Source organism: Dromiciops gliroides, chromosome 2 (assembly GCF_019393635.1).
Source record: "Dromiciops gliroides isolate mDroGli1 chromosome 2, mDroGli1.pri, whole genome shotgun sequence".
NCBI lineage: Eukaryota > Metazoa > Chordata > Mammalia > Microbiotheria > Microbiotheriidae > Dromiciops > Dromiciops gliroides.
The window spans coordinates 130,232,255-130,260,170 of NC_057862.1; the positions used below are offsets into that span (position 1 = coordinate 130,232,255).

The 27,916-nt window shown below is 35.8% G+C and overlaps 1 protein-coding gene across 1 annotated transcript in view; it reads left to right on the forward strand.

The window, feature by feature from the left end:
• MCTP2 (multiple C2 and transmembrane domain containing 2) overlaps nt 1–27,916 on the forward strand; it is a 275,109-nt gene that overhangs the window by 59,240 nt on the left and 187,953 nt on the right. Inside the window, exons 2-4 of the mRNA XM_043984960.1 lie at nt 453–989; nt 17,750–17,812; nt 18,573–18,681. Of these exons, the coding sequence (XP_043840895.1) occupies nt 522–989; nt 17,750–17,812; nt 18,573–18,681 (640 nt within the window). The 5' untranslated portion in view covers nt 453–521. The remainder of the gene's footprint in view (nt 1–452; nt 990–17,749; nt 17,813–18,572; nt 18,682–27,916) is intronic.

Here is a 27,916-nt window from a genome sequence, read left to right on the forward strand (position 1 = left end):
ATCTCAAAAATAAGGACATCAGTGGAGAATACCTTTTACCTAATATTTTGGTTTAGGGAATGGGAAGGTGTCTATACTGATCATACCAGTTAAAGCAGTTGAAATTCTTTTAATTTATAAAATGTGTAAATAATCCCTAGGAAAATTTTGTCATTATGCTTTCCCTTGGGAGGAAAAGAAGGAAAATAGTTTTCTAGATTATGTGTTCCGTGCTTTGTGTGTTGCTTTTACTTGCCTGGTCCTATTGTGATAAAGTCTAAAGGCCTCGACTCATAGCCAAAAAATATTGCATTTTCCCCAGTGGGGAAAATTACTAATTGAATTGTTCTCATTCTTGAGTCATTTTGGTTTAAGATTGGGAAATACAAACTGTGTTTTCTCTAAAGTCTTTTGCTCTAAAGCCAACCTATTAAGAAAGTTAACTACCATTCTTCCTATATTATGTTTTGCAGGATTTGTTGAAGTTGTTTTAAATTGAAGCACTTCAGCAGAAAAGATTTTTCACAGCAGCTTATGCAGCCATGGATCTGGATAAACCATCTGTTTGGGGTTCATTGAAACAGAGAACACGGCCTTTGTTACTCAACTTAAGTAAAAAGAAAGTGAAGAAAAACTCAGACAAAACTCTGGACTTAAGCGAAAGTTGTCGTTTAGACAGACGACTGAGCCTGTCCGTACCAGACATACTAGAGGCTGGGACTTTGGCCCAAGATGAGCATTCTTATCCTGGGCACCAGCCCTCATTCACATCTGTACCTCATGGCCTTTCCACTGCAGGAATGTCTCTCAAGAGCAGCAGTAGTTCCCTGAAACAATCTGAAGAAGACTCAGAGTGGAGCCAAGAGGAGGTAACCCATTACAGTGTAGCTGAAACAGATTCTGAAGACATATATGCCTCTGTATTGGAGGATAGGAGGGCATCTAGTGATGGTATCTTTGAGGTACTTCAGAAGACAAACCTGGGTGGTGATACAGTAGAAGAGACAGAGGTGAGTGGGTTGGTTTGGAGGAAGGGGGCTTTATTTCTGTGAAATTTAGTCAAAAGTTATAAAAAAATGTCCTTTTGGGTTTGTGTGGTGCTTGAATCAGGTTAGGAAAGCAACATTTTACTAGAATTTGTTAATGGAATGTTGACATCACTAAATATCCACATGAGTTTTGAAACTGACATGTGTAATTCCAAATTTTTTCACAGTATAGTTCACAGTATTTTTTCCCAGTGTAGTTTAGTTTATTAAAAGCTATAGTTAATACTTGGGGATTTTTGTTGTTGTTATTGTTTTACCTCTGGCATGAAAGTCTAAAATGTGCCTCTTTCTAATTTAATTCAACAAGTATTTATTAAGCATAAACTATGTAAAAGATACTATGCTAGACACTGATTATGCAAAGGTAAAAATGAAACAGTCCCTGCCCTCAATGAGCTTACATTTTATTAACAATATACATCAAATACTCAGAAAAATAAACATAGAACATGCACAAAATAAGTACAAAGTAATTCAAGGTAGGGAGAGAGTACCACAAACTAGAGTAGGGTATTAGGAAAGGTCTTCTATAGACAGCAACACCAGAACTAAACTTTGAAGGAATTTATAGATTCCATGAAGTAGAAGTGAGGAATGAGAGAAAGTATTCTGGGCTAAGATTGGGGGTGGGAGGAGGGAGAAGAATGCTTATGAAAAAAGCACAGGGGCAGAATATATAATGTATACATATGGTAAGTTGATGTGCTTACAGTACCTGATGTACTAGGGTTGGGAAGAGGGAGTTCTATATAGTTAGTCTGGAAAGGTAGGTTTTAGCCAAATTGTGACTGGCTTTAAATGCTGAGAAAAGGAGTTTACATTTCATCCTGCAGAAAATAGGGAGCCACTTTAGCTTGTTGAGTAGTCAGGCTGCTGTTTTAAGCAGAATGTTTTAGTAAATTTTTGGAGAATTAATTTGTATGGGGAGGTACTGAAAGCAGAGAGAATAATTAGATTTGTAATGGTTTGAGAGAATGGTCCCTTTAATAATAATCCAATCCTACAGATGAACTATTCTTTAAATAGTTGGTACTTTTTAGAGGTGGATTCATTCTTTTGGGTTACTAAGGTAAACATATATTGATTGGTAATAATGACCATATTTTCCTGAAACTGTAAGATCTTCAGTTATGAAAATATCTTCTCTGATTGTGTTCTTCCACTTTCCTGGCCCCTTGCTTGTTTTTTCCCCACCCTCTTCTACTCTATCACGTTTGTTTTGGCTTTATTTCCCTTCCTTCATAGTCTTCTTTTTAAATTTTATTAATTAATTAATTAATTAATTCATTCATTTATCTATTTACCTATCTTTCTATCTGTCTGTTTATTTATTTGCAGGGCAATGAAGGTTAAGTGACTTGCCCAGGGTCACACAGCTAGTAAGTGTCAAGTGTCTGAGGCTGGATTTGAACTCAGGTCTTCCTGAATCCAGGGCTGGTGCTTTATCCACTTCATCTAGCTGCCCGCATAGTCCTATTTTAAAAAAAAAGTTTAAGTTTTATTACTTCTTAAAAATTTTTAGGTCAATTTCATTTCTAGATGCCACTTCCCTCCATTCCCAATGAGGGGGAAAAGAGCAAGAGGTGAAAAGGCAGTTCAGCAAAATGAACACATCACCAAGGCTAACAGTATAAGCCATGTTCTGTACCTAGAGTCCTTTTCTTCTTCACAAAAGGGAGTAAGGTGCCTTTTCTCATTTTTAGGCAGTTAGGTGGTACAGTGAATAGTATACTAGCCTTGGAGTCGGGAAGACCTGAATTCAATTTTGGTCTGTCTTTATTAGCTGTGTGAGCCTGGGAAAGGCACTTAACCTTGTCTTCCTCATTTTCCTTAACTGTAAAATCTGGATAACATTTACATCTCAGGATTGCTCTAAGGTAAAGTGAAATAATATTTGTAAAGTGCTTTGCAAATTTTAAAGGGCTATATTAATGCTCCTGTTGTTATGCAGTCCTTCCATCATATCTGACTTTTTGTGACCCTGTGGACCGTAGCATAACATTATTATTCATGGATCTTTCTTGGCCAAGATACTGGTATGGTTTGCCATTTCCTCCTCCAGTGGAAAAAAGCGAACAGAGGTTAAGTGACTTGCCCAGATTCACATAGCTGGTGGGTATCTGAGGCCAGATTTGAACTCAGATCTTCCTGATTTCAGGCACAGCATTCTATCTTCTGAGACACCAAGCTCCCTCTGAGCCCTCTAGCTGCTTCATATAAATGCTATTTATAATAAAAATAACCAGCATTTATATAATTAAAATATAATATGGTGATTTGTAATCATAATAATACTTCATAATTATATATAATATAATATTTAATTACATAATACATTATATATTTGTGGATGGTAATTATAATAGCATTTATATCATAATATTATCACTGCTACTTAATACAATAATGACAATCATAATTTTCTGGCAATCATGAGCCTACTGGACTAGGAAGGGGGCAACTCCTTCCAAGTTCTGACTATTGAGTTTGCTACCTAAACCTATTTGGGTTCTAGGACTCCTAATATCTTTTCATTTTGGTTTTAGCATGCTACCAAAGTTATACCCCAAAATTATATAGTTGTGTTCTAGAGTGAAGTAATTAGTGGGGATACAGTGGGGAATTCTTAGCTATGTAATGAACAGGCCACCTGCCTGGAACAAGGTGAACTGCTAGGAACATGGCCTGCTGACTTATAGGAGATTTCAAATAATTTCCATTGAGTTAGTTTCTTTACTGGGAGTGCCTTGCACAAATCACATTTGGAGATCAAAAATAATAACTGGGGGGATGGAATAGGTAATTCAATCCAGCAAATATTTTATCCAGTGACTGTTTTGTTCAATAGGGGTAGCTAAGTGGCACAGAGGATAGAATGCCAGGCCTGGAGTCAGGAAAACTCCTCTTCCTGAGTTCAAATCTGGCCTCAGACAATTAAAAGCTGTGTCACCCTGGGCAAGGCACTTCATCTTCTCTGCCTCGATTTCCTCATCTGTTAAAATGAGCTGGAAAAGAAAATGGAAGACTACTTTAGTGTCTTTGTCAAGAAAACTCCAAATAGGGTCACAAAGAGTTGGACACTACTGGGAAAAAAGACTGATTAAATATGTTCAAAGCTTTGTGCTAGATATTGGAGGACACTAAGATAAAGCAATCCCCCTGGTCTCATAGAAGTAATAATTTAGTATTAGGTATCAAACCAGTATGTCTATATTTGTAGAATCTGTGACTACATAACTGTCAGCATTCTCTCCACAAATAGTTCTTACTATCTGTTCAGGTCTCCAGGCTTTAGCTGAAAGCATGGATGAGATGCAGTGTTTGGGGAAAAAGCAATGATTAATTCATTGATGGCCAATCTTTCTAGATTGCTGCTACACTTTGGGCTTAGTCTTTGTTCCTGGTTATACATGTGACAAAGGAAGCTGTAAAGAAAGAGGAAGTTGTTAATAGTGTCAAGTGCTATGAAGTGTTCAGGAGGAATGAGAACTAGAAAAAAATGTCATTGGGTTTAGCAATAAGGAGTTATTAGCTACTTTAGAAAGTACAGTTTTAAAAGTATAGAAAGTGCAAAAGTCAACTTCCAAAAGGGTAGAAGATGAAGTGGATATTTAGCAAATGGAAAACTCTTCCATTTTTAAGGTTCTTTGAATCAAATAGTCCATCCTCCCTCACTTTGTATATTCCCATTGCAGTAGGATAAGAATTAATATTCAGAGAATTGATCAGGTAAGTAGGAGGGAATAGACCACTAGATTCAGAGTCAGAAATATCTAAGTTCAAATCCTGCCTCAGACACTAACTTGTGTGACCCTGGACAAGCCATTTAATTTATCTTACCTCAGTTTCCTTATATGTAAAATAGATAATAATAGCATGTATAAGGATCAAATGAGATGAAATGTATTTAAAGTAATGACAGAAACACTGCAGACTTCTCAATCAACTTTGGTTTTATATTGTAATGATAATAAGTTCATATATATACATACACACATAAATGTGTATACATACATGCATGGGCACATACTTATATATATATATATATATATATATATTTATATAATTTTAAGGTTGAAAATTGGTTTGTTCACAACAATCCTGTGAAGTACGCAGGGAAAATATTATTTTTCCTTTTTAATAGATGACAGAATTGAAGCTTAGAAAGGTTCAGTGACTTACCAGTGGTCATCACAGAGGTAGGAACCTCTTTTCCTTAATTCTTTCAACATTTTTCCACTATAATACTGTCTCTTTCCCAAACTTAACACTATAGGAAAGCAAAATGAACTATAGAATTTTATTTTCCTGCTAACATAGGTTGAAAAAAAAAAAGATTGCTCTAATAATCTTAGATTGATCTGAAGTCAACTGGGACACCTGATACTTCAAGAATTATAGTTAGTTCCAATTTCACTTCATTTAGTTTTAGAAAAGAAAATGGAGAACAGTTTTCTTTGTTTTGTTTTATCATAAAGGTAAATTCTTCCATTGTATGAATCTGGAAGTGTACCTAAAAAAGAACTAAGAGCAGCACACTAGGGCTACTTCCCTAGTATCATATTTTACAAGCATTGGGTGCCCTTCCATATGTGCATTACATTCATATTTCTTAAAATTTCTGTATGGGTAGTAGCCCTAAATTCTTAGGTCAGATAAGCAGCTTTACATAGATTGATAGAATGTTAGAGCAAGAAAGATCCTCAGATAGCAATCTCCTCATTTTACAGATAAGTAAACTGAGGCCAACAGATATCAAATGACACAGATAATGAACGTGATGACAAGCTAATGAGAGACAGAACTGGTTTGGGAACCCAGTTCTGTACCATACAACTCAAGTCTTAAAATTGTAATATACCATATTGACACTTTAGCAGACACGTAAAACTTAGGAGTCCAGCTCCTTTCTTTTGTGCAGTAATTCTTTATTCCATTATCTTCTTCCCTCCTTTCTGTGTTCATTAGAAAACATGGGGATATGGATTTTCTGTTGATCACAATATATGCCTCAAGCATTCATGTATACAGAATACTAATGCCTCTAAGTTTCAGAGCTAAAAAAAGCAAAAAAAAACAAAAAAAAAACCAACAATATTTGTTGATGAGGTTTTAGAGGACGTTAGATCAGTGAACTGGAGGACATCTATTAAGCAGCTGTATTAGAGTGATAATCTAATTTTTAATAATAGCTTCAGGCTGATTCTAAATTTAAGAATTAACATACTTTTTCAGGTTTATAAATAAGTAGAAAGAGGAAGATAAAGATTGAATTTTAAGTTTTTTTAAAATTTTAACTTCTTCTATTGACATGATTGTGCCATTCTATTTTCATTGTGTCTGTGTGTATATGTATATATGCATATGTGTGTATGCATACATGTATGTATGTCTGCCAGTTAACAAATTAGAAAGTATTTTATTACAGTTTTAGACCTTCCATTTGTTGTCTGAGGAGCAGCATGGTTAAATGCAGAGATGTTAATCATAAAAAGGTTGTTTACAACAAGCATAGTAATTCACAAAGATGAGGACTAATCAAACATTGTACTCCCTTGGAATAACCATAAATGAAATCTATAGAACTACTTTACTTTGATATTTTTATGGATTCATTATCTCATCCATCTGCCAGAAGCAGAGGTCATACCCTACAGATTTTAACCATTTCATGTCAGGAATTTTTGAACTGGAGTAAAACCCACTGTTCTGATTGGTGCCTGCCTCATCTGTCCCACAATTTCAGGGAGGCCCCAACCATTCTTCACTTTACTTCCTGCTCCTCAGCCATTATCTTGATAGCCCTATCAGTCACCTTGCCCAAGATGTGTATCTCTCCAAACTTTAGTACTGAATCTATGATCAAATCAGCTCTGACGTTGTCCTTAGAGATATGTCAAGCTACTTCCCAAGCCATTCCACTCACCATCCCTGCAGGTTTCTGCACCAGATATATTCCTTTGGCCACTCTCTTCTCATGTGTATTGTCTCCCCCATTAGAATGTAATGGGGAAGTAGCTGTCTTTGCTCTTATGTTTATATTCCTGGGGCTTAGCCCATAATAATTGCTTAATTTTTTCATCCCTTCATCTATCCATTCATTGATTCATCTAGGTATGCCAACCACTGGTCTAAGATAAAGGCAACCCACACTTTGATGTTCTGGGTTATTCTTGTCTATGCCTTTCCATAAATTCTCTTCAGAGGAGCATCCAGGCTGCCCATTTGATAATGCTCACTCTTTTTAATGTACATTTCACCTTTTTTATTCACAGAGGTGTCTTGCATGTCATTAGTTATTTATAAATCATCATTAGTAATAATGGCAGCTTTTGGAGGTTTATCATTTGCCTTTCTATTGTTCTTTCTCACCTTGAGTTTTGATTCATCTAAGTTCCTGTCTTTTCTTGATTCACAATTATTTTGTATTACACAACAAATAGTTGGAGGTAAAAAAATATTTTTATTCTGTTAAAATAATTATGTATTATTTCTATTGAAGAAAATTCAGTTCAATAGATTCAACAAATGTTTATTAAATTCCAAATATGTGCTACATGTTGTGCTAGCTACTGGAGATACAAAGACAAAACTAAAAGTATATCCATCTTCAGGGACCTTATATTATCCGAGGGTGCGTACAACATATACACAGACAAGAATTCAGAATGGAAAATTGCAGAGGGAGAAGAGTCTTAACAACTGGGGCGATTAGGAATGGCAAGATGGCAAGTCTTCATGGAGGAGGTGACACTTGAGTTGGCTCTCAAAGGAAGATATTCAAAAAAGAATGTTTATTGATATAATTAAATAAAATAATTGAAACATTTGGTGATTTTAGTACAGGTATTCCAAAAGACAGTATAGTTTTAAGCTTTATATCTTTTGGAATATCCTATACTTGTTTCAGACCTCAATATGATATAGTGGAAATAAATTCCTAATAGTGTATCTAATTGGATATTTTAAAAATAGCTACTTGAATTAGTTTTGGTAAATAAAATAGCTAAGTTATTAAGTAGTTTTATAATATAGGTCTATATTAACTTCAAAAATATTTAAAATCACTCATAATATGTAGCATATACTTTCTAAAAAGAAAATCTGCATCTTTACCTAATTTGTAAAATAACATTGCTATTTTTATCAGACAATGATTTCAGTTTCTTATAAAGATTAGTATAATTGTGATTTTAAAATCTTAAATTAACCTAAAATCAAATTCCTGCTTTTTCCTTTCATTCAGTGATTATTTTTGCCTCTCTCACCCTCCAACATTACCAAGGATAACAGTATTTATATAGTGTTTAATATCGTTTCAAGTATAATGACCCTGGGAGATAAGTTGTTCAAATAGGAATATCCATATTTTACAAAGGAAAAAAAAACAGGCTTAATGAGATGAAGTAACTTTCTCACATTCATTTTTTATTTTTGGGACTAGGTCCTGCATTGAGCATTCTTTCCATTATGCCAGTGCCCATTTGGTAAGCTAAGAGGAGATGTTAATGTCTGTTAATTTAACCCTCATTGGGGAAAGTAAATGCTCTGTTGAACCATAATTCCCAACTTTACTAGTTCTTTCTGTTTGGGAGTTACCACTAGTACAAAATGCTGTTGCCGCTCTTTTTGTGGTGGCTAAGAATTGAAGATCAAAGGAATTCCCATCAATTGGGGAATGGCTTAACAAGCTGTGGAATATTATTGTGTTATAAGAAATGGCAAGCAGGATGATTTCAGAAAGGCCTGGAAAGACTTGTATGAAATGATGTATGGTAAAGTAAGCAGAACCTGGAGAATGGTGTGCACAGAGATGGTAATATTGTTTGATGAACTGTGAATGACAGCTATTTTCAGCAATACAATACAATCCAAGACAATCCCAAAGGACTAATGATGAAAAATACTATCTGACTCCAAAGAAAGAACTTATATTGATTGAGCACAGACTGGAGCATGCTCTTTTTCACTTTCTTTCATTTTTTTTAAGTTTTCTTATACAAAATTATTAATATAGTAATATTTTACATAATTGCACATGTATAACCTTTATCTGATTGCTTACTGTCTCAGGAGGGGGGGCAAGGGGAGGGAGTAAGGAATAGAATTTGAAACTTAAAACTTTAAATAAAAATGTTTGTTGAAAAAAATAAAGTGAGCCTGATAGATTTTTTTTAAATGATGGTACTGGCAATAGTATTGATTATTGAATCTTGAGAAGTCTCTCAGGGTCTGTGGCCAGAAATGATCCTCCCTAAATGAACAGTTGGTGCTTGAGTATGTTTTGTTTTGTTTTGGTTTTTTTTTAGTTGTAAAGCTGAGAGGAAAGGTAGAGGGGATTATTAAATTTAGTAAAAATTTATTAAGTTAGATAAATATTTATTATGTCTAAGATAACTGTGTTTGCTTTGGGTGTAGAAAGATGAAGGATGAGAGTCTCCTGAGGACCTTAAAATCAAATAGCAGGGAGTAGGGATAAAGCATGTATAGAAATAATTACAGTATAAGTTTGAACTCAATAGGGACAAAGATAAGGTTCAGACAAAGTGTGGTAGAAAGATTCGAAGAGGGAAAGATCATTTTCATATGTGTATGTGTGAGAGAGAGTAAGGAGGTGGGTAGAAGATTTCCATGGAGTATTGAACAACTCAAAGGGAAAGAAAACTTTAATATACCTGGTGATAGCATATGTTACAGGTGTGGTAGCCAGTCACATGGATTCTTGCCAACAGGTTTTCCTGCCTCTGTTCTCTTCATTGTCCAATCTTTTTTTCACACGGCCAGCAGAATAAACTTCCTTATGCATAAATCAGCTCAAAAACCTGAACTGCCTCATAATGCCTGTTGAATAAGGTTCAAACTTCCTTTCCCTGGAATTCAAGGCCTCCATGATTTAGCACCACCCGACCTTTATAATCTGTCTCATATTATCACCCCCTTTGTTCCTTCTATGTTCTTTGTCCTCATGTAACCAAACTAGACACTTCTTTGTTCCCAAAGATGTCACCTCTCTAGTTGTTTTTTTATTTTTTTGCTCAGTCTTTTCCATCATGCTGTAGTATCTTTTTTTTTATGAGATATTTTATTTTTTCCGTTACATGTAAAGATAGTTCTCAATTTTTGTTTATACATGTTTTACAATTTCAGATTTTTCTCCCTCCCTCCCCTCCCTCCCTCCTCCCCTAGACGGCAGGTAATCTGATATAGGTTATATCTATATATCTCTATACATATACATATAGATATATATATATACACACACATATATATACACATAATAACATTAATCCTATTTCTGCATTAATCCTGTTACAAGAGAAAGAATCAGAGCAGTGATGCAAAACCTCAAAATAGAAAAAAAAACAACAGCACCCAAAACAAAAGAAATAATATGGTTCAATCAGCATCTATACTCCACAGTTCTTTCTTTCTTTTTTTTTCTTGGATTTGGAGATCCTCTTCTATCATGAGTTCCCTGGAACTCTTCTGTACCATTGCATTGGTGAGAAGAATATAGTCCATCACAGTAGGTCAACACTCAATGTTGATGATACTGTGTACAATGTTCTCCTGGTTCTGCTCATCTCACTCATCATCAGCTCACGTAAGACCCTCCAGGTTTCTCTGAACTCTTCCTGCTCATCATTTCTTACAGCACAATAGTATTCCATTGTATTCATATACCACAACTTGTCCAGCCATTCCCCAATTGATGGGCACCCCCTCAACTTCCAATTCCTTGCTACCACGTAAAGAGCAGCTATAAATATTTTTGTACATGTGGGTCCCTTTCCCCCTTCCATGATTTCTTTGGGCAAAAGACCTAAAAGTGGGATTGCTGGGTCAAAGGGTATGCACAGCTTTATCGCCCTTTGGGCATAATTCCAAATTGCTCTCCAGAATGGTTGGATCACATGCTGTAGTATCTTGATATCTTGCTTCACCCACTTTGATTGCTGAATTCTTTCCTGTTCTTCAGGTAAAGAACAAATAGTAGTATCATAAAATATGATTAAAGCTCTAAACCTGGAATTCTCTCAGATGCCATCTAGTCCATTCCCCTCATTTGTCAAATGAGGAAACTGAGGCCCAGAAAGACTGAGTCACTTGCCCAAAGCCAAATTGATATTCTTAAAGCAACCATGTAGAATTAGTCAACAGACATTTATTAAGCACTTGCTGGTGCTAGTCACTGAGAAATATATGTATAGAAATAAAATGGTTTCCTTTAATAATATGCTTAATTATCGTTAACAAACATTTATTGAACCTAATATGGGGAAATTTATTAAATAGCAGAAGGTAGATTCTAACCAGGGTAATAATTCAGGGAAAGCTGGTCAGGAGAAGAACATTTTGTTATTTGACATGGCATATTTTTCCCCTCCTAAATTTTGCTATTCATTTCTAACTTCCATTAAAATAATAAAGGCTATAATCAGTAAAATTTTTAGTGAACAAGGAAAAAATATATGTGTATGCTCAGACATTTTGTATACCATATAACATAAACATGAAATATTTATATATGTGTGTGTGTGTGTATTTATAATATATATGTATACTTACATATATTTCAGGAATAAAGAGGAGGCTGATTAAAGAGATGATAATATTAGTACTCCAGCTCTCAGTAGACTGTACTTTAGACTTTTTATACATTTGTCCATGTCAGAATATTAAAAGTTATTGTTCCCCCAGTGGCTGTAATTCTGCCCTTTTGTGCATATGTAGTATTTTCTATTACCCCATAAGGTGATAATTTTCTTACCTTGATATGTATATATAACATGTGACAGTTACTGTTGCTGTGGGAATCATAACTTTAAATTCTGTGACTTCTCTGCAAGTATAACCTCCATCATAATGGTGAGTTAATGGAGCCCCTTGCCTTTAATGTTCTTGTTGTTTTAAGGAGAAGAGTTATTATAGTGTTTTGAAACAAATGTACTGCACCTGTCCATTTAGAAGTATGTAAATAAAATAAAGTGGTTAAATGGTGTCACTTTCTTACTTGCATGGAATCATCTGAAATGGGTAAAGCAAAGCTGGAGAGACGGTAGGCTGCCATAATTTTGGTGAGTTAGAGGAAAGGCGCTATTTAGATACATATTTTTTTTTCTGTACTAGAAGGCTAGTATATACTCCGCCATATTGGAGTACCTTTGTTTAGAAGGTGACTCTAACTTCTTGAAGTCTATGTCAGCATAGTCCAAACTCTGGCAGATCTGACCAAGGAGTAAAAGCTTTGAAGAAGTACCTGATAACAACAGACTATCCAACTTTTATCTGAGGATATCAAAAAGTGATCTACAGAAAGATGACTATCAGATTTTGGGGTTTGGAGCCACTGGCACCTGGCAAACATCCATGGAATTATTGATCTTTTGAGATATTAAAGCAGAAATATGAGTACTGGGACAGTTAGGTTCTCTGGACTCTTTTCTCAGTACCACCATAACTTAAAGTCAATCAATCAATAGATATTTCTTAAGCACCTACTTTTGACCTTGTGGTAGGTACTGTGAGATACAAAAATAAAAATGAAGTGGTCACTGCCCTCAGGGAACTTACGTCCTCCTGGAGGAAATATCAAGTATCCTCATAAATAGTTAAAAAAGACATATGAAGTAATGATAAGGCAAATTAGCAGGTAGGGAGGGGGGGATCTGGAAAGGCCTCATGTACTTTATGCTTGAATTGAGCTTTGAAGGAAGCTTGGGATTCTAAGAAGTGCAAGTGAAGAAGGACTGCATTTGGGTTTGGGAGAAAGATAATGCAAAGAGAAGGAAAATTCAGTGTTATATACCAGTAAGAAATAGCCAGTAGGCTAATTTGGCTGGGACACGTACATGACATGGGGATGATATAAGTCTGTAAAGATAAAAAATGGGGCCAGATTGAGAAGGGCTTTAAATAACTTTTTTCATTACAATGCTCTGTTTAGTGTTCCAAATCCTTCATACCTTTATATACTTGCCCCCTCTTACCGTTCCAGTCTTCTTACATCTGACTACTCACCATGTACTCTACAATCCAGTGATATGGGCTTCCTTGCTATTCCTCACACAGGATGTGTGTCTCCTGACTGTATTTCCACTGACTATCTTCCATTCCTGCAATCCTTTCCCTCCTCATATGTGCCTCCTATCTTCCCTGCTTTCCTTCAAGTTCCAATTTAGATAGATGGATGGATGGATGGATGGATGGATGGATGGATGGATGGATGGATGGATGGATGGATGGAAAGAAGGAAGGGAGAGAGAAAGAGAAAAGAAAGAGAAAGAGGTGTAAGGGCCTAAAATTTATCTGTGATGTCTAAAATCTAATGAGTGGTCACCTTAAATTAGAAGCTTTAGCAAGAGTTTAGCCTTTTAAGTATTTATTAAAGTGTATTTTAAGTTAGGGGAAAGAGAGAGAGAGAAAGAGAGAGAGAGAGAGAGAGAGAGAACGGCCTTCATCTATCTCTAAAAGCCAGCTTCCGACCTCCCGCCAAGCCCAAGTCCAGAACCGAAAAGACCTTGTTCTTAAGTGGCTTCTCCCAGAAGTCTCCTGTGAAACAAGAAACAGGGCTGTTCACAAACATAGCTCCAAGCTAATTGGCTGGTAGCTCTGATTGATAGGACCCACGGGTGGCAGACATCACTTCCTGATGCTGATCTGACCTTTGAAACCCCAGAAAGGTCACTTCCAGACACTAAGTCACATATGTTCTTTTCATGGTGGAGCTTCCCTGCAATATCTTTCTCAGCAGGTAGGTAGCACGGAAGGAAGGAAGGAAGGAAGGAAGGAAGGAAGGAAGGAAGGAAGGAAGGAAGGAAGGAAGGAAGGAAGGGAGGAAGGAAGGGAGGAAGGAAGGGAGGGAGGGAGGGAGGGAGGGAGGGAGGGAGGGAGGGACCAAGTTACACTGGAAGACACCTTTGGTGAAAGACTTGTTCACAGTTCCAGAAAATAAGAATCTCTATTACAGATTTTATTTCCTGGATAAATCTTTCTGGAGAAGAAATCAATAACAATAATGGAACAAAGTCATTACTCATCCTGGAGGTTTTAGAATCCCATATAATGGGGTATATTGTATAAATGTCAACACTGATGAACAGATAAACTAGCCACCCACAAAATAACAAACCAACCAACAGTTTTGCAAACTAAAAGCTAATTTAAGGTAAAATTAGGCTCATTCAAAATGAACCTGCAGAGACTACATCCTCCATGTTTGGAAGAATCAGAGTCACAGCAACTCCACTATGCAGACCTCATTTGCTTTGGCTGCAAGTTTCCTTGTATAGCCTTTCCTAATGGCAAGTATAGGATCCAGGTTGCCTACTGAAGGCAACCTCGTGAAGTTGGTACTTTATTGCTAAAGCTTACAGAGGGACATCCTCACTTGGTTGCTGGTTGGTTTATGTGTTTCAGGGGGTCAGAGAGAGCAATTTGATTATCAGTTTCATTAGAAGTATATCTGTAGACTTACTTGGATGATGGGATGTTTTATTGAGAGGGGAGACCCTGGTTAATGTTGAGAGAAGCATTACATTACTATTAGTGAAAGCTCCCTCTTCCATTTTGAAGAAGTGAAAGGTATGGTTCATGGATCATATTTCACATGGTGTGGGACTGATGTTTTGTTCTAGATACCCCATACATATGATATTCTGAATATGAGAACTGACAGGCCCCAGAATGCAGCTAGAGATAGACATAATCTATGGCATCAGACTGAAGCTCTCCATGTTATCAAGCTTCTCTCCTCCCATCCCACACCTCTAGAAGCCAACCTAAGAACCTGGTGTTCTAAGCATTTTTCTGTTTTATCTATATTTTGTATCCAAATGTGCCGATGAGGGCACCAGCTCAGAAAACCAGAGGAATGAGCTATAGCAAGTTTCCTTTATGGGTTGTGTTATAATTATGTCTATATTATTTTAGTATTATAAGTTGTAATTACTATTTCTTTCATAAAAGATCCTTGAAGGCAGGGATTGTCTTTTTTTTAAATAATCAACATTTTTATTTAAAGTTTTGAGTTCCAAATTCTATCCCTCCTTTCTTCCCACTCCTCCCCCCTCGCTGAGGCAGTAAGCAATCAGATATAGGTTACACATGTGCAATTATTTAAAACATTATGATATTAATAATTTTGTGTAAGAAAATTTGAATAAAATAAAAAGGGAAAGTGAAAAATCTCTAGCATTTAGCACAGTGTGTAGTATACAGTAAGTGCTTAATAAATGCTTGTTGCCTTGATTTATTGATAACCTTGTGGGTTAGTCAGAATATTATCACCATTTCATAGACGATATAGTTGAGTCTCACAGAAGTTAATTGATTTGCCTAGTGTCACACAACTAGTAGCAGAACGAATTAAAAACCAGATTTCTACTTATATCCAGTGTTCTTTCTACTACACTCCACTGCTTCCCTATACTCAGACAATTGATAAAAATAAGGCAAAAATTCTCTTTAAAAATCCTGAGAAAATCAAGGAGTTTTCTGGTTGTAATTTATGTCATTAACAAACTGTTTTATACAAGGTAATAGTTTCTTTATCATTAAAATTACAAAACTACTTCAAAATAGGATGACTCCAAAAATTATGGATAGAATGTTAGCATGTTGGAGCTTAATTTCTTTGGACATTATAAATCTAATAACAATCTAGAAGAAAAGGAAGAAAATAAGTTTAGAAATTAATAATATGGATTTAGGGTACCTAGAGATGTGTCAGGTAAGTCTTGTGATATTTAGATGGCTTCAAGCAGGCTTGGTGAGTAATGCCCTTCAAATGGGAAAATAAAAGAGGATTTTGAGAATACTCTCAAACTAGAATTCCTAATGCCATTATGTTTACTTTGATAGAAAGTTTTCACAAAATTAAGAGCCCTTCTAATTCCTATAAAATCAGTTAATCAAGGGGGCAAGTAGGTGGCACAGTGAACAAAGCACTGACTCTGGATTTAGGAGGACCTGAGTTCAAATCTGTCCTCAGACACTTGTCACTACCTGTGTGACCCTGGGCAAGTCATTTAACCCTCATTGTCCCACCAAAATAAATAGATAGATAGATTAATAGATAAATAAAATAAAATAATAAAATAATCAATACATCAAGTCCCTGGCTGAGAATACAAGCACAGAGAACAATCCTCACTCACAGTGAGCTTACCTTCTAATTGATGTCATAAAGGAAAGAAGCATTGAACTTGTAATCAATAGACTTGGGTTGGAATCCTAGTTCTAACCCTGACTAGCTGTATGACCATGGATAAGGAACTCAATCTTTCTGCCTCTGTTAACTCATCTATTAACTAGGAATGATAATAACTACTCCATTTCTCCAACATAGCTGACTTCAAGTATTTGAAAGTTTGTAAAGTATATCTATTCTACGTGGTTATAGGAGGCAGAACCAAGCACTTCCAGAAACTGGAAGTAGGCATTTTTTGGCTTAATAGTAGAACATATTAACAGAACTATCTCAAAAGTTGTGAGTTAGACCAGTAAAACAGGGAGTAGTTGGAGTTTGATTGGTTGGTCATTTGTCCTCAATTCATGTATCAGATAGAAGTTTGAATTAGATAACTTCTAAGCTTTCTTACAACTGAAATTATATCCAATTAGACAATGGGTGCAAAGGTCACTTTAACTCTGAAGTTCTATGCAAATTTAAGGAACCATTGCTAACCACATGTGTTTCATTTGTATTAGTCTGTGGCATAATTTTCTAGGTATCTTGACATATTCAAATGAGGAAACGAACTGGCATTTATAAGCTGTTTATATCCAGAGGAGGGCCAGGATATTGAAGATCCTTCATACTGTTCAGGATGAGGATTTTTTGAATGAACTCAGGGGAATTCCTTCCCAGATTTGGGAGAAGGCACACAATAATGATCTTTATAATATTCTAAGGGTTGTTATGTGGAAAGAGTTTAAACTTGTGGCACTTGACCCTGGAAGCTTTCAGTGGAAGTTAGGGAAAGTCAGAGTTAAGACAGTTAAGACAGGAACAAAAAATTTCCTTAGCAATTATTACCGCCCCAAACTGAAATGGATTATTTGGGGAATAATGAATTTTTGGTCCTAGAGCCCTTTCAATAGAGGCTGAACATTGTAGATAGGATTTATGATTTGGGGAAGGATTAGACTAGATGCCCTGGGGTTCCTTCCAGTTGTCTCCAATTGTATGTCATTCAATGATCAACTTCTTTAGAATGTTTTTGTAACTCAGAGCTAATGAAAATTCATTTTATGTTTAGCGAACTTGCTGTCTAATAGTTTGATACAGGATTTCAAATTCCACAAAGGTATAATTTAAAGTAGCACCATCAGGCCTCATTTGGGAAAGCGTCCCATTTTATTTCCTTATTTATCCTTCAGTTCCTGAGTACCATGTACTGCCCAAAATGTTCTATGAACTAGTCAACCACATCATACCAAAATTTTACCCTGCAAGCATTAAAACACTAAGTACTTCCTAGATTCAGCTGATGTAAAACATGTAAGGGACACATTTGCAAATAGCGAGCCTTCGTGAAGAGCTGTCTTCAGAATGTTCTGATCCAGGCATAAGCTTTTAATCTGTCAAATGTTCAAAGCTGATGAAGCACTTTCAGCCAGCCAGTGAAGAGACATCTTTCTATGTTTTTAGTCTGCTTAGTTCTTTCAATTGATTTATTATCAGGGTTTTAAAAAAAATATTTTTTTTAAAACAACAGAATCCAGGTGGATCTAGTGATTTGGAAGCTTCGCTGACCTCCCAGCTTTTTGAAGAACAATCTGTGAGTTTGTGGTTATTTTATTTTTAAATTCTCTAACACTCAAGTAAATATTTCAGAGGAAATATTTACTGGAAAGTAAAGTTAGGATTGGATTTGTTTTTTACTCTATAGAATGTTGAATGCTAACCAACCTCATTTATGGGGTTTGTAAATCATTTTGTAATAAACATGCAGTGACTCGACATCAACAATTTCTGCAGTTCTCAGAATGTTAATTTTGCATGGCAATCTCATGACTGAGTTACTGGATGGTATTTGATTTAAGACAATAAACAGTTAAGTGCTGACCATGGGCAGAGTTCTGGGTTTGGACAAGGGGAGAGACAGAAAAGGCCCTGCTTTGTGGGGTCTGATTATCTAATGGGGGCACAACAGTTACAAAAGTAGATACATACTCTCCAGTAGGAAGCAAAACAAAAAACTGTCTGAGGTTTAAAGATAATATTCTTTACTTGTGGAAATCAAAGGTTTCACCTAGTAAGTGGCCTGACAAGTAATTCACCTAGTAATTTGAGGAATGGGATTATACAATTTGAGGATTAGTGTGTGTATATACATATCTGTGTGTGTGTATAGAACTCATACCTATCAACATTTCAGCCCTTAAAAAGGGTCACTACCTTTAGCAATTTTTTTCTTTCTTAAGAAAACAGTTTTGTTTACTTTTGTGTAGTGAACATATGTGTATGTGTGTGTGTGTGTGTTTTCTTTTGCTTACATATCAGGAAAAAAATATATATGGTTTCTCTATTCCCTATAGACAATAGAAGAAGCAGGAGATTGCTTAAGTAACCTCCCCAGCCCTTTTGCTTACCTCCTCACCATACACCTGAAAGAAGGCAGGAACCTTGTCATTAGAGATCGCTGTGGTAAGGACACACTTTTATTTGCTATACTATTTGTGGGTTTTTTCCATGTTTTCCTTTCAACTCTGGCATTTCTTATCAAATTCTTCTTCCTCCTTCCTCCATATGTATTTAGACATAAGTCCATACAAATATTTTAAAGTAGAAAAGGAGGATAAATGTGTTCATTAAGTTTCTAGTGGTATTTGTTTTTTGGAAAATATCAATAAAATATCTACAAATACTCTGACTACTGCCTTTACCTGCACCTTTCACAAATGGTATTTTGTTGGATGATTGCTTTTTGCAGCTACATTTTATTTGATAATTTGGTGTTTTCTAGAGATGCCTTGTTAGTCATATTAGGAAGGAAACCATGATAAACAGAAGAAAAATGAGGAGTGAGGAGCCTTTATTTTTTTCATAAAAGTAATTTATTTTCCAGTTACGTGTAGAGATAGTTTTCAACATTTGTTTTTGGTTTTTGGTTTTTGGGTTTTTTTTTGTGGGGCAATGGGGGTTAAGTGACTTGCCCAGGGTCACACAGCTAGTAAGTGTCAAGTGTCTGAGGCCGGATTTGAACTCAGGTACTCCTGAATCCAGGGCCAGTGCTTTATCCACTGCGCCACCTAGCCGCCCCCTCAACATTTGTTTTTATAAGATTTCTAGTTTCAGATTTATCTCCCTCCTTCCCCTCCCTCTCCCCTCCCCAAGATAGCAAGCAATCTGATATAGGTTATATATGTACAATCACATTAAACATATTTATTAGAACTTTTCTGGTAAAGAGTAACACTTACATATAAAGAAAATATCTTTGGCCTATGATGTACACTTATTTGTTTCCTGCCTCTCTATTGAAGCTTAGCCTGGCCATCTTCTATATTGATATGTATATTTGTCACAGTATGAAGATAAGTAGAATTAATAACCAAGTTTGTTATGCAGTGAGGAAGTGACTGAAATCATAATAAATTGAAATGAAGTCATTGTTAAAATTTGAGTTTGCTTCTGCCAAGTTAATTCCTCAATGTCCTTGAATGTCAAGGAAATGTGATGCTCTTTAGTCTTATAAATTCTCATCTTCAAATTGAAGGTCTAATAGTTTTCTGAAGGGACATTTGTTTTGCAAAGGACCTTTATTTTTGTTGTTGTTGTTAAGGTTTGTGATAATGAAATGGATAAGGAATCTGAGTTGTATGACAATCTTTATTTTGGTTCCTAGGCCTATCCATGTTTATTTATGATCATTTCTATTTTTTAATAATGAGAATGTTAAGGATTAACTTCATAGGATTAAAAAAGACAAATCAACTCTGAAAAACTGGCTCTTTAGAGCTCTTGACATTCTGTTTGGTGGAAATTGACTTAACTCATTTCAGAAACATTCACTTAGTTCAAGAACCTGTGAAGGGTAAAATAAACCTTATGCCCAATGCCTGTGGTGAAATATAGATAGTCAAGTCTTGAAGCCCCACTTTGTCCATTATCCTTCATAAAGCCTTACATTCTAACTGTCACCAACCATCTAACAGACTTCTTGAATTATTCCAATAAAAGCAATATACAAAAAGTGTTTGGGGAAAAGGAAAGGAAAGAGCACACACTGACTGAGGAGATTCGTGAAATTACTTCATTTGATTTGTTGATCAAATTGAAGGAGGGTTAGGAAGGAAAAAGGCAGAGCTAAGAAATGAAGGCTACATTGTAAGAGGGAAGCATATGAACCAAAGGCACAAAGACAGGGAAACAAGGAGTTCGATTTCTTTTAAAAAAAAGTCTCCTTCCGTGCATATCAGCTTCTAAATATTCATTTGGAACTCATTTATTAGTTAAATGAACTTCATGAATATAACTTTAATATATAACATTTATAGGTACTTCAGTTAGCAGATGTCCAAAATTTAGGGACCACCTCGTATTTATAGTATAGGTTAACTGTAGCACATGATGTATTCCTTGTGGGAGATTAGGCTGGTCAGAAAGTATTTGGGGTACAGTAGAAGAATGTCTTTGATACAAGGATGAAAAGTTTGGATTTTATTTTTTGTATCATTTATACCATTGCTTGTCTCTATTGTATAAAAGGGAGATGACTGTACCTCTATTCTAATTTTCCTTGTCAGCATGTGAGAATATTTTTATTTTTTTATTTCTTTGCTGATTTATGCTAAGAACATGGTTAGTTTTGGCCTGTTTTGTTTGAGATCTAATTTATGAGCCATAGTTTTAAGTGGTTGAAATACATAGATAGCATTTTATCTTAATATTTGTAGGTCATGAAATGGCATTTAACACAGCAGATTAAAACACTGCCTCAAAGACTTCATTACAATAAAGTGTTTTCTATCCGTACTTCTAAATTATTCAAGATTCCTTGAAAGGTAGCCTTGTTTGTTTATTATCTCAGCAAATCAGACGAAGTATAAACCGGTATAAAGGTATGAAATCATTAAAAGTGATTACCACTGTTATATCATTATGATGAAGGAGGTTTATCACAGTGTTTGAGTTGAAGAGAAATTCCATGTGAATGGTGAGGTCCTCCAGATCAGAGATGTCAAATACATGGACCAACTGTGTAAAACTCCCAAGTTCAATGCAAACCAAAATAAAATGTAATTTGGAAATATTAAAAAAATAAACATAGAAGAGAATGTAGATGTTAACATATAGTTTTCTAAGTCAATATGTGATATGCAGGGATCCTTATATTCAGTTTAGTGCCTTCATTTCTATTTCAGTTTTATACCTGCTTCAGATGATTTTGTTGGTGGGTAACATTGTTCTGGCTACATCAAATGCTGGAACATTTCAGAGATCCATAACCATTTAAGAGTTTGGTCTGATCATTCACTCAGAAAGACTAAGCGAATAAGGAATGTGTTCTCCTCTGCTTACAACATATATTTGGAGGGGAAACTTGTTGCTGTTATCCATCAATATGTACATATAGAACAGACAGTACACATGAACAAAAGAATTGTGCTCAGACTTAAAGATTAGGAAGCATATGAGCTGGATTTCCTTCAGGGGACTGTGAAAGTAATTTAATGATGGTCAAGCTTCTCCCAGAAACAAAGGACCAGTAGTAGTAGTAGGCCTCCACCTGTCGCGGACGACCATGGATCAGCGTCTTGAAGAGCCACAGGCCACAGTGTGGCTGTGCAGTCCTATGTGGGAGCTGAAGCTCCGGAGTGACTTATAAACAGTAACTGCTGCATCCCGTGTTGTATCTACCCCATAAGGAGTAGCTGGAGTATCCTCTCCAGGGTGCTGGCCTGCGCAGATCAATATGGAAAACAAGCTGTTGCTCATGCAGCAGGTTTTCCCTCTCCATGACATTGGTGGATCCAAAGGAGAGGCAGAGCCAATACAGTTTGGCACCAGTGCCCACATCCAACTGCCTAAGGGACTCCAACTCCTGATTTTTCTTCAGGGTTAACTCCTGAAGCCTTTCCCATATATGGGCATAGCCACAAGGCAGCAGAGGTTTAAAATCAGGGTTCTTTCCCCTAGGTGGGTTGCCTGCCAAGGCTCACGAGCCCCACGTGCCCAAAGCGACTGGTTTTAAGGTGCCAGTGACTCACCTTTGCCCCTTCTCCTGTCATGCCGGGGTGGGCAAAACAAAGGACCATCCTTGTTAATACTAACTTTATACTAGGGGTTATTATTTGGCTCTGAGACATCAAATACTGTCTCTGTATTATTAAAAAGGAACATTCCACAGAAAGCAGTGGAGAGGTCTGTGGTGAGCATGCTATGAAATATAACCATTGAAGAACGGGAGTAAAGGATGTCATCGGGAAAATACATGATAGCAAGAGAAGATGGACTTGTCATGTGACAAGCGTCAGGGATAACAGGTCCAAATGCTCTATTAATAGAAGGTGATGAGACATTTTCGTGGTAAGTAGACCCTCTGTGATGAACTGTGAAGAACCAATACCACAAGGGATGAGTAGGAAAGGAAAAATTTTAATTGAGCATCATTGGAGTGACCATCTGCATCGATGAGATCACAGACACTTTTGAATATGTAAACATTTTTAGCATGACAAACAAAAAGCTTATTAATAAAGAATAATGAGAGCTGAGAAATCAATACTAGAGGGGATGCTGGAGAGATGATCTAATTCATTATCCTCATTTTACAAATGAAGAAATTATGGCCTAGAGAGATCAATTGATGTGCTTATGATCCCACAGACAGTTAATGAAAAAAATAGGACTAGAATTTGGGTCTCTGGATTTCTAAGCCAATTTTTCTGGCATGAATAGCCATGTGTTCTTCTCCTTGATCTGCCAATAATTTTTGCAAATTTTGTCACTATCTATCTACTTTCCCTCTTTGCATCACCTACAGATGACAGCAATATTTAGCACCTTTTGTCCTAGAGACATTCTCCGACAGTTAATTATGTCTACAGATTTGCTTTATCATAGTGAGATGAAAGTCAGCACTGAAGTACAGTACGCTTTATTTTATTTTGGGCCATAAAGTCCAATTGATTGAAGGTATAAATATTGATCAGTGACTCAAAGTGAGAGATGTCGAAAGTAGGTTTCAAACTTGTCTTTAACCTAATTACAGAGCACTCACTATTTTTATACTTGAACCATCAATGTAAAATCTGTATTTCTCAACCTCCGAGGAAAACAATCTGTGACTAACTTTTCCATGCTTTGGAAGCATCCCAACGTTCCTTGGAGTCGTATATAATTAATATCTCTTCAATACCTTTTCCCTGAAGATTACAGTGTTCTGAAATTGGACCTTTTGCTATGAAAATTTGCTTTTTTCATGGCTGCCAGGTAGAAACGATTTAGGTAAACAAGAAGGTTTTTATAATTAAAAGGAAGCTTAAGTATTGTACACTTAAAGTTTAAGCAGCAGATGATTAACTTTCATAGAATATCATATTATGGGGGGGGGAGGAATGGGGATGCTTGGGAAATTGCTTGTTTTTTAATATATATTTCCACTGGATAGTAGTGAACTGAAGAATTAAGCTACCCACCTTGAGGCATGAACAATTCTGAATACTTCAAATGAGGATCTTAAAATGAAGTTAAATTGTCATATGTCAAGAAAAGAAACCTACTGTCAGTGAACCCATTCAAAAAATAATGGGACTTGATAGGTCTTTTTTCCCAAAGAGATCATAAAAAAGGGAAAAGGACCCATATGTGCAAAAATATTTATAGCTGTTCTTTTTGTGGTGGCAAGGAATTGGAAATTGTGGGGATGTCCATCAGTTGGGGAATGGCTGAACAAGTTGTGGTATATGAATGTAATGGAATACTCTTGTGCTGTAAGAAATGATGAGCAGGCAGATTTCAGAGAAACCTGGAAGGACTTACATGAACTGATGCTGAGTGAGATGAGCAGAACCAGGAGAACATTGTACACAGTATCAACAACATTGTGTTTTGATCATCTGTGATGGACTTGACTCTTCTCAGCAATGCAATGGTCCAAGATACTTCCATGATGGAAAATGCCCTTGAAATCCAGAAAAAAAGAACTGTGAAGTCTAGAGGCAGATTGAGCCATAGTATTTCTACTCTTTTTTTCTACTCTATTTTATAATACAAAAAGGAAATCAGCAAAGTGCTGTAAAACTAATATATAACAGATTGAAACCTTTAGCCAAATTGTGTGTACTTCACTAGCTTGGACAACAAGGTCCTTTGTTTTGATTTTTTCTTTTTTGAAGTTTTTCTCTTTTGTTCTGGGTCTTCTTTCACAGCATGACTAATGCAGAAATATGTTTAATGTGATTGTACATATATAACCTATATCTGATTATTTACAGTCTTGGGGAGGGAAGGAAGAGAGGGAGAAAAACATACAAGAAAAATATACAAGAAAAAATCAAAACAAAGGACCTTGTTGTCCAAGCTAGTGAAGTACACACAATTTGGCTAAAGGTTCCAATCTGTTATATATTAGTTTTACAGCACTTTGGTTTTATAAGATTTCTAGTTCCAAATAGTGTATGTTGTTTTGTTTTGAAAGCAGGGGGGCGGGGTTGAGATATCCTGGGTGCCATACTTGATAATATTTTCTGGAAACAAAAATAAAATGTGTTTATAACTCCTTTGGAAGAAGAACTTGGGCTTATCAGTGTAAGGCTCCTCTGTGTTTACTCTTTATTTAGGTATTTGTGCTGCCTTAGTCTGAATGGACTCTTTGTGCTTTTAGAAAGCACTGAGAATTAGTGGATCATAAAATAGTACTGATATTAATGACATATTGATGAGCATACCTTTTCTTCCAACTAAAGCTCTGAGAATAGTAATTAAATTAATACTGACCTTCCTAGAAAGGACATGCCAGTCAGTGACTATAACTCCAATCTCTATCCCTCTCATTTCCCTGTCCAAAACCATCCTCCCTGGCCACTTCTTTCCTGTGGGTATTGTCTTCTCCTTTGGAATGTGTTCTCTTTAAAGACAGAGGCTGTCTTGCTTATTTTTAGTTGTGTCCTGTTAAGGGCTAAAATTCTAGCTAAACTGTCTAAAATATCTAATGAGTGGTCGCCAATAAATTATAAGCTTTAGCAAGAGTTAGACTTTTAAGCATTTATTAAGGAGAATAAGAATTTGGTAAAGAGAGAGAAAAAGGCCTAGATTCCTATCTATTAAAGGGAGAGCACATTTCTAGCTCCCTTCTCCGCCAGAGTCCAGAGGAAAGAGGCCCGAGACTCCGCGCCAGTCTCTTCCTTCCTCCTCCCACTAGTTCGCGTCACTTCCTGATACCAAAGACAAGACTCCTGGTCTTGCCCTCAAAGACCTTCGCTTCATGGGCAGAACTCTTCTACAGTTAGTATCCAGCAGGTGGCGTTATTCCAATCGTTACAGTCCCCCCTGTTGTTCCTCAAGAAACAAAATGTTTCCTTGACGGAACAGTAAAAAGAATATAATAACTATTGATAACTAATAATATGTGAACAACAATATAGAAAAGGAAGAGAGGAAAGTTTTGTCCAGAGGGGCGATTTTTTTTTGTCCTCATGAACTGACGCTTTGACATTAGTCTTGCAAAGGGAGGGCCTCTGCAGAGAATACATATTACAGATGGTGTATATTATAACAGAAAGAGAAAAAAAAAAACAAAAACAAAAACAACAAATCAAAACTGTTCATTTAAAGTCTCTGAAAGTCTTTTCTTAGATGTCCTCTAGGTGTAGTCGTGGAATGGAAGTCTTTTCAGGGGTTGATGTGTGGATACTGGTAATCAGCCAGGAAATTTCCTACAAAATTGAGCTTAACACAACTTTAAAATAGCTTTGTCAATAATCAAATCAAACAATGAAAGTTCTCAAAAACATGTCTAAGGGAATTCAGAATCTTAGTTGTTACACATGAAACATATAATAAAACAAAAATTGAAACATTCTTTAAAATTATAATATTACTATAGTCCCCCCCTTATGGAGGGTAATTGAGAAGACAATTGCTGCGATATTAATTATTAAAAATAATTTTTATCTTTGTTTCATCACTTTTTGCATCATCTGCCTAATTATCCTCATGCCATTATGAGAAATTAAAAAATCTAATATAATTGGTAACAGATGTCAAGGCCAAATTCAACACTGTATTTATCATGACACCTGAGATAATTATGGGGGTTACCATAAAAGAACAGAGAAATGATGGGATATGAGCATTCCCACACTTGAGCAGTATGTACTGCCCATACAGTATGCCAGGCTTAAAATAGGTGGATGGAATATACGTCCATGCCACCGAACATATTGGAGGAAACTGAGTCAGACTTAATCAGATGCATGGGATTGACATGGTCCATGGCATCAGGCATATAGGAGGGAGCATAGAAGCCAGGTGTAGAAGTGAGATGGGTGGGATCAATACTTCCAGCCATCTGTACAATATTGTGGGGAAAAATAAAATATTAAACCAAGAGAATCCAACCTCAACATTTGTCAAAAGCCGTTCCCTTGGCCATACCTTGACTTCATGCATGTCTCCCCTCATGTGACAGTTCAGTGTCTGCTCTTGCGTGTATTCCTCTTGTGATTGGATGGCATCTTGGCCAACTGGCATCTGATAACTCAGAATAAAGGCAATTAATGTCTTAAATGATAAGTTCCCATAATCCAAGTCTCATATGTATTTAAAAATTGAGGATAATAAATGATTGCAAAAAATGTGAATACATCTTGACTCAGAACACAATATATAATTATGCAACAATTTCAAATAATACCCCTTTTTTAAAAACTTAGTATACAATTACTTTTGTGAAAAATCTGAATATATTTAAATACAAGTTAAAGCATAACAGAATCTCAAAGAACTTTTTTTTTTTTGAAAAAAGAAAACTTTTACAAATGTTCCCCTCTTTTTTTTTTTTTTTGGAATATGCTTATCAAAAATAATACTTCTAGAATCAATTTACACTTGCCATGGCAAACAATTTGCTAGGGAAATGCTTTAAAGAGTTTGATCAAATAATCAGTTGAGAAAAAATAACAAAAACAAACAACTCAGAATATGGGAGCACAATACTCCTAGAATTAACATTGTATTATGAAATCAAAACCATGTTTCAAAATTAGATAGATGAATGAATAGAAGAAGATACATGTGGAACAATAAAAGACAATGAAATTCAAACTAGGGAAATCTAAATGAATATGAACTTAATATCAATAAGAGTATTATAAAATATAAACTGGACCACATGACTATAAAAAGCTTTTACAAATATTCTCTTTGTTTTAGAAACTAAGTATAAAACACAATCTCAAATGCATGAAAACCTCTACGAAAATAAACCTATACCATTAATTTCAAAATGTACATATAATAGCATAGAAATCCTATGTAACCTCTGAACTGATACTATTACTCTGAGTGAATTCAGAACACTTTTGATTCCGATACCTAAAATCCCCAATACTCATATCAATACCTTGCTGCTTACTTCTACATTTCTGTAAAATATATACCCTTCCATGGCAAAAGAATCGGAGTCTTGAACTATGTTGATGATTGTCATTCTTATTCGGCTTAAGTTTTTCTTCTTTAACCCCTCTATATTGTCTGTCAGCCTTTTCACCATACAAATGCTTTATAAGATTACTAATTAAAGACAAAAGCAGGTTAGCAAAATTATGAACAAAACGAGCATATCTGGAATTTAAAGGGTTTTCTAAAGTTGTCTCAGAAGCACAGCCAGGCTGGGGAAGGGGTGAGCCTGAAGCTGCAAATGCAGTTAGAGAAA